Genomic DNA, 12,487 nt, shown 5'->3' with positions numbered 1-12,487 from the left:
AGTCAAAGGAAGAAGCATTGAAACTCGCACTCATCTACATAAAATAAACTGAGAGCACAGGGGCTAGAAGCTACTTTCTGGCCTAGACATGCACCCTTTTTCTCCTACAATTTTCAGCTCACATTTCCTCAGAAAGGAGAGTAGGTAATTTCACAAATTAACTATTTCCTGTGTAATTTACATATTTTGTTGTGTTGTGTTTGAAATTGGAACCTGGATAACTAGAGGGACGTTTACATGCAAGGTTTATTGTAAGAAAATCAGGAAACATTTCTATTTAAGATTAATCAAAGACGCTATTTACTATGAAAGTCAGAGCAGCATAAGGTAGTCAAGCAGTAACAGCATGCACTCCCTACCCTTTGGAAAGCAAAACTTGTCAAAACACTTTCTTAAAACATGCACATAGAGACACAAATAAAAATGATAAAAAAGGTACCCATTTATTCAAGGTATGACAAGGATATTTACAGTATTCATTTGCTCAGAGTAAGAACCATCTTATGATTTTTAAAGCAGCAATTATAAATTACATTAAAAGGGGGAACGTTCCAAGCATGTTTCTGATAGAGATTTTTACAATGACAGAAACGCTTTAAGGCTAAGTTGTTTTGACCTTTGCTGCCACCCACATTTATCTTGGCAAAACTGCCTTAAAGAAGTTACCTTGAGAGATAAAGACTGTGCTAAATTCAACATACAATTTTGTTCCCTCAGATGCTTTTCACAACAGTTCACATCTGACAAAAACTGACTTTTGTTAAAAGAATGAATTAAATATAAGCGAGATGAATTGCCTACATCCCAGCATTTCAGAGGTCTAAAAGATCATAGCAACACATTCATCACCTCCGAGATACCACCAGCTTTCTTGTTGATGAAGATACTTCAACTTCCCAAGCAATTTGCTTTCAGTCAGAGCTCCATAGTCACGTGGTGCAATATACCTTTCCCATCACATTACTTCTCAAAAGGCAAGAACAAAAACCTTCAGATAGCTGACTTCTAATATGAAGTGACGAACACCGCCCGCTTTAAACAGTACTTGATTCCCACAGTAGACTAGTGTTCTACCAAAGCAAACAAGAGAAGCTTGCTAAACTGCTGTAGTGTTATTCTCTAGCTATTTTAACACACAACAGATCTACAGGAGCAGTTAAAATTGGTTTATCTCGAGGTAGAAGCCACAAGTCCTGTCTGTAAACTGTAACACACATGCCATCAGACAAATACAGATATTTTAAAAAATTATTAAAAAAATAAACCCACTGATTTTTCACATTATTAATTTTAAGTATAATGTCATTTTTTCACTGAATCATTTTGTGCCTGTTTGAGAAGGAAGCAAATCAAACATTGGGAATGGTAGATTGTGGCTATTTATACAGTTGTCATTTAAACACGTCTCACAGAAATAAACTTCATCGCAACTTCCAAAAAGGTTGGTATATGAAGATTCTTCTTAAAAGTTATTTTGGAAAATACCAATTTTAACTGCATAATAAAGGCGGGGGGGAGGAGTGAAACAACCAAAACCACCTACAACTGAACCCCCCCCCCACCAAAACCCAGTCATTACACCTTTAAGGCTACATAGCTACTTGAAATACTACCACTGCACTTTGGTAATTCTTTTAGAATTACATTTAAGGGAAAAGAAAGTTAAACACAAAAGAAACTCCCAAAGCCTGCACAAATACAATTTACTTAATGATCACGTTTTGTTAGGTGAAGACACTACATAAACTAAATCTATTGAAAGTGCACAATGTTTAACATTTGAACGGAAGCAGAAATGCAGCCCTTGCATTTCGTAGGGGACATGTATTCCACGTTAGCTAAGAACCTCTGTCAGAGTTGTTGCTGTGGCTGATAGAAGTTTTAAGTTATCTGAAGACAGCTCAAGCAACAAGTTACAAAACATATGACGCTTGGCACTTGATCTTTAGTTAGCCCCATTAGTTCAATCTTTGCCCCAGAGACTCACATACACAGAAATTTTAAGTTTTCATTTTATTACTGTAAAAAATAAGTCAGTTTGTGGTTCCAGAGTAAACAAAAAAAACCTTAGCTTCAAACTATTTAAAAACAAAGGTTCAATTTTTGATACAATACATTTCACAGGGTTCATGTCAGCACCTGAGCCAAATGCATTTTGTAAATTAAGCATATTTCACCAAGTTTTCATGTTAATGACAAGGGGCTACATTCTCATCCAGATGCACATGTAACAAGACTTGAGGAGAACAAACTGGAAGGAGTGCAAGTCAGTTTCCAGAGTTCCCAGTTGAGCTCTAAATGTTCGGAACCAACATTTAAGACTGAAGATTGACCTTCTGCACATCCCGAAATGGAAGGCAAATACAATTGACTTACATTTGGCTTTGAAACATTAAGATAATGTTTTATCTCAGCCACATATTTACAGAAATGTTTATAACAGAACCATGTAGGGCTTCCTTTTTTTTTTTTTGTTTGTCATAATACATTTAAAGTTCAACAGTCATCTGAACCTTCATGCAGAGATGCATCTCTTGTTACACAAGAAGTTTTCCATTTGATTTTTTTCTTTTGCACTCTGAGGCTAGAAAGGAGAGGGTTGGGTAAGTTTGGGTCACCCTTAAAAACGTAGGCCTGTTTGCTCTACTGCACCTTCAAAATAGGAAGGCAAAGTACAGGCACCATTAATTCCACAAGGGTTCACTGCCTCTAGCATGTTTTCCAAAACCAACAGAAAGAGTCTTGAACAGTTGTAACATGGGTTATTCCATGACTTTCACCTCTTCGGTTTACTTCCTGAACTCTGCAGTTATTTTCCTAGAAGCATACTTGCTGAGCTTCTTTTCTAATGTATAATGTTGACTATACATTTTAAATTAAACTGTTATGTAAAGAATGTAACACGCTTTTCCTTTGTACACAACTTAATCTTTGTGCTGAGTATTCTTCAAAAGGATTTTATAAATAATACGGTAAATTTAGAATCAGTCTTCTGCCCTCTTGTCATTATACCATGTTGTTGCTTTCTCCAACTTTATCTACAAGCTGTAGAAAAGAAAACAAAGAGATTTTAAGCTGTATGACATAAGTGCAGTGAAGTTATTCCCAAATATTACTTGCTACTTGCACAGTTAGTATGCAACTGAAAATGAGAGTCAAATAGTACTCACCAAGGTCTCATGACTGAAGTTTGTGAAAATTAAAAATCTTACATTGCAATTGTTTCTGCATGACATTTTTCTCATATAGACATTAACAGTGCAATATGAAGATGCAACAGAATGAAAAAGGAAATAGAAGAATGAAGATAACACTGCTAGCTTAATGATTAAAACAAAACAATACAGTATCAGCCACACATGCATTAGTAGACCAAGTAAGATATTTCAACTGACCATTACTGTGGGTTCTCTTCTGAGCCTACGTAGGCTTTGAATAAAACATTAACAATTATCTTTTAAAAACAAGATTTAACCCCATTATGATCAAATTAAATATGACTAAGTAAGATCAATTGACAAATGAAACATTCAATTGATCATGAATTATGAGCCAGAACTTGGCCTAACTGTAAGACTGGAAGAGATGATCTTGAACACTAATTAAAAAAAAAAAAAAAAAAAAAAACAAAAAAAAAACCAACCACCCAGTCAGTATACATCTAAGTTACACCCTCCCTTAATTTTTTTATAGTAGCTATTAAAACTGTTGCATTCAAAACTAGGGTTAAAAATGCTTGTGTTAAAACATACTTAAATTAGCACAGTAAAAGTAGTTGACTGAAACATCCTAGATTACCATATTTCTGCCACCTGTTAATTTTCTTCAGATCCCTGGCTATTTGGATAAGAAAATGGAAAACTACATTTGAAAAAATATAAATCTTAGTAAATAGCAAGACAGAGTCTGGTGCAGTGGGCCTTAATAAATGTATCTGATGAATGATTATGCATCATGAGTTTCTAGATTCACCACACAAGCTACAGCTTAACATTGACCTACACTGTTTGCTTTTACAGGCCACTTTTCATGAACATATCCAAACATCATCTGAAGAAACACAGTGGTCTCCTTGTCGTACAGCTAGGAGAAGCAGCACAGAATAGTGGCATAATTCACCTGTCTGGTCTCCTAAGGCCAACAGTGAAGCAGGAAGCAGAACCCCATCACTCTGAATGCCAGTCCAGGGCTCTTCCCACTTCACAATGCCTAAGTAGGGGCAGCTTCTCCAAAGGTGTCCTTTTGTTCCTTTTACATCTAGGGTCTCTTGCTGGGAATGAATGCAGTCTGTATTGTGCAAGAACTAGTAGGAGAATACACTCAAAGTCACTACTCTGAAGTTACATTTGCTTCATTTCTGATGCATTTCTATTATCGCTATAACAATGGAATAAAAAAGAACAGTACAAGCTTCAAATTTTGCATGAAGTACCAAACACTTACCGAGCTTATACCAGGTAAATTCAAGAGATAGCCAAGAACTGGAACTCTTCTAATAAAGCCAACCACCACAGGAAAGAACCCCCTTTAGGTAAGATATCAGAAGGTTGTATTAGTTTTTATAATTAAACTATTCTTACATTGCTGTAAAGTGAAGAAAGAGATTTTTTGAAACCAAGATTATATAGAATCTTGTAGCTTATTAGCAGCACATTAATTGTACCAAATACATCAACATACATTCATCAGAGAAAGGAGAAAACCAGGAAGCAAACACCTTATTTTTAAATGGACTTATTTCTTCATAGCTGGCAACTCTCAATCAACTCTTCAAAAAGGAAAGCAAAAAGAAAAAACCCAACTAAAGAAAGAATACCCAATTTAGTCAACTAAACTCCCAACTCATTTCTCAAAATTACCATACATATTTAGAGACAGCTCCTTTTTACGTTATAAGAAATACATTCTTGCAATACTCGATATAAAAACAATTGAAGCTAATTTTGAATAATTCCCTTTGATACTATATATGATACTCTTTCCATTAACTAAAGAAAATTAAACATGACAGTTGCATATTTATTTCACAGATCACGTAAAGTTAGAGATTTGAATCACCAGCCGGTGTGTTGCCTAGCATAGTTGCTATGGTGTAGCCCCCTGCACTGTCCACTTGGTCTGTGCAGAAGGAAAACAAGTTTTCTGTGGCAATACTTCAGCTGTTTGCAGTCAATCACAGCAATTCAGCTGGTGGTGGCATTCTGAGCTCTCTCTTGTTCAGCTATACATTCCCTGCATAGAATAAGTATTAATGTGCAATGAAATTTCAGCCACAATGAAACAGTGAAGTTTCACAAGTCATCATCCTCTACACTGCACCGATTAAGAACAATTTTCTGGATAATATAAATACTAGTAATTTTTTTCCTGGAGATTTTCTTTTTCTTTTTTTTTTTTAGAAACTGCATCATTTCAGAGGTCCAGTAAATTGTGATGCAGGGCACACAAACCACTCGTAACAGATTAAAACAACTGCTGTAGCAAAAAATAAGGAATAATCAGTACAGGAAAGATAATATTGTTAGCCATAACCTTGGATGCCTGTAATCTGAACAAGGCTCCAAAAGCAGCTCCAAGTACAACAAGAGACACTGTCTTATAATAGCTTTCTCTAGTGAATGCAACCTGAGCATGTGAAAGTATTGCAAAAGACTAAACCTCTGATGGGAAACTTGTGGTAGCACCTTAAAGACTAGAAGGTAGAGATATTCTAGATTTAAACCAGAGTAAATTAATAATTGTGTGTGTCTCACTTCAGTCAGATGCATCCTTAAAAAAAAAAACCAAAAACCAAAACCAAACAAAACCAAACCCAAATAACAAAACCCCAACAAGCAACAAAATAAAAACCACTGCAATCCTGTCATATATTTATTCCTAGATACACCAATACAGAAAAGTCTTCTGGAAGTCTTACCTGAATAACAGGAAGAACCCATAAATTTCAAGGATCATTCCTATTAAAGGCCAACCAATGAGAACTATGAGCACACCACCAAGGAAAAAACCCGTTGCTTTCATTTTGTGTTTTTGAAAGAAGAATCTAAATGTTCTTTCTAAACCAATAACAAAAGATAAGCCAGCCACAAACAAAACCTAGAAAAGAAAAAAGAAAAACAGCTAATTATATTCCTAAATTTAGGATGCACACATATATAATTAATTCTTCAAAATTAATTGCATTTCTTGTACAACTTGTCTTAATGCCAAGAGATGCTCAAGAAGAATTTACTAGTAATCTTCTCTTGTCAAGTCAGTCTTAAAGCATTTCTAGCTAACATTCAGAATTCTCTCAGCTGCTTGAAAAGGAAAAGAGTCTACTTTTGTGGTCTCCAACAAATACACTCGTCAAAAGACATGGTGACAACAGTTTTATCTGTCCTACAATATAACTACAATCATTATCCACAAGCAGTGCTGAAGTTTAGCACTGCTGACAGCAAAGGCTCATAAAGACTGAGAACAGACATGTTACAGAAGCACCTCTGTTCCGTCACAAAGACATCTTCAACATCTTGTACTAATGTACCGAATAGTGAAAAGCCAAAAAACGAAAACAACTGAAGGGCATTATCAGTTACCTTTATTTTTTTTTCTTCTTGTATACTGTTTACTAGTTCCAGTACATTCTGAACACTTCCACTAGTCCCAACTAGTTAGAGATACTTTTAGTGTCTTTTATCAACAGGATTTCAATTATTTCACTTGCAAGCATACACCTAAGTAACATTTTTGGTGAGAAGTAGAGAGTATCTCAGATTTTACTTGATATTATGGATAAACTGTAAGTTTTAGATGTTATTTAATAAACCACTTTCTTACCACCTCTTCCTCTTTCTGATACACATGTATTTTTTTTAGTTTCTGTTAAGGATTGGTAACTTTTCTTGCATAATCTGTCATAACCTGTCATTGTCTCTTCCTACCTATGTTTTCATCATTTTCCCTAAACAGCATCTTGTACTTCTACCTTATGTTAGAAAAAGGAAAAATAAGCAATATTTTTTACTCTTCCACTATATGCTTTATTGACAGCTCAGAATAATGCCTCAACTAAAGTACCCAAATTCAAACACACATTTTTTTAATCTTCCTTCAGGGAATCTCAGTATTTGACTCTGCTGCTACAGAATTAAACTGACTAATTTTGACCACAGACTAAGGCATCAGAAAAAGAGGATGCAAACCTCTACCAGGCTGTGCTCTTGGCTGGCTGGTGAAGCTGAAAACAGCAGAGGCACAGAGATTATTACATTCCGAAAATATCCTGTCATTTTTGGATTGGGAATTTTGTGTACCAGAACTAGGATTTATTTTCTAGGCTTCTTTAAAGTGAAAATTTTGATTTGGCAAAAATGAAAGATATTACAGCTCTCTACAATGAAGGGTGATTGGCTCTTCTAAATCCAAACTATCAGCAAGTCATACTCCTTTCTTTCATCATAAAGCACAACAAATCTAAATTTGCTACCATATACAGAATACTATTCTTACCCAAATATATTCGTAAGTTTGACAGTTACCTGACAAGATCACATAAAAGAAAGCATTAGTAATCACAGCCAATCTAAAAGTCATACTTGCAGCAGCGTAACAACTGTGGAAGAAGCTGCTTCTTGTCTGACCAATATACTGCAGGCCCGACCTGGAGGTATGACATTTAAATTCACGTGAACTGTTCTAACTATAATCAGGAAAAATGATTCACTCTTATCACTGAGCTTAACTCTTCCTTTATACCAAATTGCCACAGTATTGTGATCCAGTTTCAAATTGATAAAATGTTTTTTTCACATACCATATACTTGATTCTAAGCAGTGCAGAATCTAAAACTAAACAGAAGGCACTTACATTTCCAATAGCCAAAAGAGCTTTGTCAAAGAAGAGTATCATTCCAAAGAAAAGGAAAAACACTCCAAAGCCTGTTAGTCCCATTCCAATCTCTGAAAAAGGAACAAATTTAGGTATATAACAAAACATGGTACCAGGAAAAACTCAGGAATAAAAATTGTGAAAACCTTACATCATTCAGTCTACAGACATTTCAAGTTTATAGAAAAACTAAACTTATTTTATGACCACCTAAAACTTTCCTGAATGTACAAATATAAGTCTTGTAGACACCAATTACTTCAATATCAGAAAGATCTTTGGAAGCTGCTTATCAAAAAAGTATGTATTTCACACTAGGTACTGAATCAAATGCTACAAGAAAGCATGCATGTGTATATACACACACATAAAGACATCCCTTTTGCTTTACTGCTGGTCTGAAGGAAAGAATTGTTTTATGAACAGATAATGAAACTTTGCTTCCTGTTTGCAACTCTTATCTCATTACTTTTACCACAGTAACATATGTACCCAAGTCCTTTCCATCCTCCCGAGATCTCACATTCCACCTCCCACAGTCTTGCATAGGAGTCCTACAGCCCTTAGCTTCTGGCTTGAACACAACTCAGATTAATGCTGTAGGCCGTTTCCAAGTTACACCTGCACTGAGCAGTAAAATACTAGCCTGGCTCTGCAGCCAGTTGCCAGTTTTCACAAAACTAGTAGACATGAGTATCTTTGAATTCTGCCCATCTGTAAAGGTTGCTCCAGAAACACTGGCAGGGCAAAGTAGGATGGAAGGCTTGTCTGAGAAACTGGGCTAAAAACATCAAGCTATGATTAAAACTACCATTTGACACTAGCCTCTAAAGGTACCTTGAAGATCATACTTAAAAATATATCTTACTTTTAAAATTAAACCTCTAAGGCCTTTCTTTGACTTTCACAAAGACTGTATGGGAGTGAAGTTAACAGGAAGAACAGCAACATGGCTGCAACAGCCTTTGCATTTATCCATGCACTTACATTGCTACCTCTGTCATCAGAGAATTTAGAAACCTGTAAGACACAAAACAAGCCATAACACTACAGGCAGCTTGCTAGCCCAGTTTGTCTGTGTATATACATCTTTTGAAGATTCCAGTAATTTTGTATAGTCTAGCCTGAACCAAACAAAAAACCCCACCCACACTATCACAGCCTTCACTGCTATTGTCTGCAAGATCTACTTTCAAATGTATTTTGGTTGCACTTTTGATTGCAAATTAGACCTAGCTGATCATTCACTGTTGCTTGAAGAGCTCAGGAGTATCATTCTGCCTATCTCAGAGCTTCCCTTTAGATATAGCAAAAAATTTTTAAAACAGCTCAAAGAGATTTGTTACAGCACCATTCAATTTCCCTAACTTCTGTAAGGGCTCATCTTTCACCAAGGCTGCAGGCAACATGGTATTAAATCTGTAGTTCTACAGTATTGTCTGCCACTTTAAGCTTTTGCTATGAGCATTTTAACCACCCAGAATTAGAAATACTGAGTAACCTGCCACAGATTATTTACTACAGACACTCTTAATACTTTTTTACAAAGAAAAATGGAATTGCAAATTGTATTTTCAATGAATCTGCTGACTGAAGGCAAGATAACAATTGCAGCCTGCCCTTTTCTCTAGTACTCTTTACTTTAGAAGAGCAGAAACAATCTGTATTCTGGGAGGAAAACACTTGGAGGCAGAACTCCAAGGGAATTACCAGCTGCCAATAAGATAAATATGCGGTCATGTGAAGTGAGCATTCATTCCTTCAGCAGACATGGCACAAAGTAGGCATCTGGCAAGAAGGCAGAGGCCAACTACCAAGAGCTGCTGCAATTACTGCTCTGACACTTCTGTATTCATTTGAAACATGTTTGCAATCACCTACTGCTTGCTACAACAGATTCAGTTTCACTTTCAAGTACCACTGAAAAATGGGGTGGTCCAGGACTATTATTCCCAATCTCTCAATAGAAGGTATTACTGACTTGTTTTATATCAGAATTTGGAAATATATTTGACTAGCTTTCTTAAAGGCAGGGGGGAACATATCATACCTAATCTTTGCAACAATGAACTAGGAATTCTTGTAAGTGTGAACCATTTATAAATGCTTTCTCCTGCACCAGAAGAGCCTTCCTGTATTACTCAAATACAACATTTCAATGCCCAGAAATGCAGAAACACATACTACCCATGTGACATTTGATCTGGATTGTTTAAAAATGATTCTGATGTACTGAGAGGAGAGAGCAATGCTGTCTGAACTTTTCTGCAGAAACCCTGTAATCTCTGCAAGCTTAGTGCAGCACTGTACCAAAACAGTTTAGTAAATAGTAAGGCTTAAAATGAAGATACACTGCTTGTGAAAGTTCAGGGAAGACAATGCACATCCTTTATCTCTTGTGTACAAAATAATGTGATTGTGCACTATAGGCTCTTAGAAGAAAAACATTAAAACAGTTTATAGGCTATATGAAGTTCCTATTTTTAACTATTATTTTTCTAGCTGTATTTTTTGGTTTTGCCCAAATGATATTTTCAATACTAAGTGCATTCTTTTGCAATTACTGGTGATTTATACACCATTCCACGAATCACTTAAGAAGTTCTAGACTACAGATGCAAATTTAACTTTTCAAGCATCATCTAACAGTGGTCCTCTTCAGGTATTAACCACACTACCACACCAGTGACTCTATGGCTAACTCCATATTTTTTCAAACAGCAGTGAGCTTAAAAATACCTGATGAAATATCTCCAGAATTTGGGAAAAATAGTGGAAAACCCAAACACTAAAACACCCTAAATTCTGCGGTATTTTACTTCCTACTCTTGGCTCTGCCAGTTAAAGCCAACAGTCAACACCAGAGTTAGCTGAAGGTCTCAAATGAGGAACTTTTCTCCCCCAGAATACTCTGGGCAAGAGAATAGGGAATGGGCAAAAGCAAAGCCCACAAGGGTTTAATCAATCAGAAATCTAAAAATAAACCCATCCCATTAACAGAGCAAAGAACCTCATTTTCTCAAGAAATCACTGACCCTGAATGCTGCTAGCTAGCCTGCTTTTCTGTCAGTCTTCATCCCTGGCCTTGAATGGCTCTCCAATACCTCCATTCACACTACCCTACCGTCCAGTTAAACTTAGTTCTTTTAATTTTCATTTCTACATCTTTCACACTTATCCTCCTTCATAACTGATACTATGGTGCTTATCAAGCAGATTCATCTCCTTTCATGGCAACTGTGCCAGAAATGCACCATATGCAAGATGTTAATTTAAATCAAAGGCCAGCAGTTTAAGCTCTTGGGAACCTATTAACTTAGATTTATTTGTATTTTCCCTTTCAGTATCTCTATTACCAGAACTACAGTTACATACAAGTACTTATTCCAGGCCAGGTTGGACAGTGCTTTGAGCAACCTGGTCTAATGGAAGGTGTCTCTGCCTGTGGCAGGGGGGTTGGGAACCAAATGGTCTTTAAGGGCTCTTCCAACTTAAATCACTTTATGATTCTGATTCTTTCTTGCACTTCAGACTGAGTACCTTTTCTTCACTTTCAGCCCCTCTCTGTCACCTTCCAACATCCAGCATTATAACAGGAAGGCAAGAGGAACACAGTCAAGCCAGAAACATACAATTAGTGATTCAAAGCCACCAATGTCCACATGGAGGCATAGTAGAAGATTTCAGCTAACTGCTGCTTTTGCTTACCGTTCATCTTTCATTCATTCTTGCCATCCTCACACCACAGCATCCCTTCCAGCACCCAGGAGCTCGCAGCCCAAGACAAACGCCAGCAGCGGCGACGCTGGTGCCGCTTTCCTCCTAAGGACGGGGCAGCCGGTCCCGCCGGGGGCTTCGCTGTACCCCTCCTCCATCCTGCTTTACCCACAACTCACGGTGCCGCTACCAGCCCCGAAGCCGGCGCCAGCGCGTTTTTGACAGACCTCACAAAGCAGCGGTACCGACAAGGCCAGCCAGGTAAGCCCCGCCTGCGCCCTCAGGTTTGCAAACCTGCAGTCAGGTTTGCTTGTTTCCAACCGGTGCGCATCGGGGACCGCTGAGGGGTGGCACATGAGTGTACTGATGGCCCTCCGTCACCTGCACCGGCTGGACCCCGCCTCGGTGACTCCCCTCCCAGCACCGCGCCCAGCCCGTACCCCGAGCGGGCGTGGGCCGAGGAAGAAGCGCATTCCGCCACCCGGCCCGGCCCGGCGCCCTCAGCCCCAGCCACTCCAACGGCTGCAACCGATCCGCCGCGGAGGCGTGAACCACAGGTGAGGGCCCGGTAGGCTCCGGGAGCGCCCGCCGCAAACTGCGTAGCCACCCCTGGGCCCCCTCCACAGCCCCTGCCTCCCCGCTCCGCGGCACGGCAGCCCCTAGCCCCACAGTGGGCAACCCGCCTCCCGCCGAGGGCGACCGGTGGCGAGGTGCGGCGCTTACTCTGGGTGTCGGAGAGGGAAATCATAGCGGCGGCAAGAACGGGAGCGGGGGGTTGACGGAAGCAGAGCACTGAAGCGGCGGCAGCCACGTCTTCCGGAAACACGCAGCCCCCTTCGCCCCGCCGCCGGCTGAAAGGGGGCCGCCGATTGGGGGAGGCGGCACCAATCAGTACCC

General features: G+C 38.6%; 1 protein-coding gene across 2 annotated transcripts; it reads right to left on the bottom strand.

Annotated features, from left to right (window-relative positions):
- Nucleotides 1-418: 418 nt before the first annotated feature.
- On the bottom strand, nt 419-12,472 carry GOLT1B (golgi transport 1B). Of its 2 annotated transcripts, none has more exons than XM_065683786.1 (5): nt 12,314-12,472; nt 7,853-7,944; nt 5,918-6,096; nt 4,444-4,525; nt 419-3,045 (listed from the first exon to the last, which is right to left on the bottom strand). In XM_065683786.1, the coding sequence occupies exons 1-5, from the start codon at nt 12,336-12,338 to the stop codon at nt 3,007-3,009; spliced, it is 417 nt and encodes a 138-aa protein (XP_065539858.1). In that variant the 5' UTR covers nt 12,339-12,472; the 3' UTR covers nt 419-3,006. The 2 variants fall into 2 exon arrangements, with proteins under 2 accessions (XP_065539858.1, XP_065539867.1); XM_065683795.1 differs by lacking the exon at nt 12,314-12,472 and adding an exon at nt 11,582-12,052.
- Between the last annotated feature and the right edge of the window lie 15 nt (nt 12,473-12,487).

The sequence above is a fragment of the Lathamus discolor genome, chromosome 1, assembly GCF_037157495.1.
Source record: "Lathamus discolor isolate bLatDis1 chromosome 1, bLatDis1.hap1, whole genome shotgun sequence".
NCBI classification, from domain to species: Eukaryota; Metazoa; Chordata; class Aves; order Psittaciformes; family Psittacidae; genus Lathamus; species Lathamus discolor.
The sequence above is the reverse complement of the archived record's forward strand: the minus strand, read 5'-3'. Positions and strand labels throughout refer to the sequence as shown.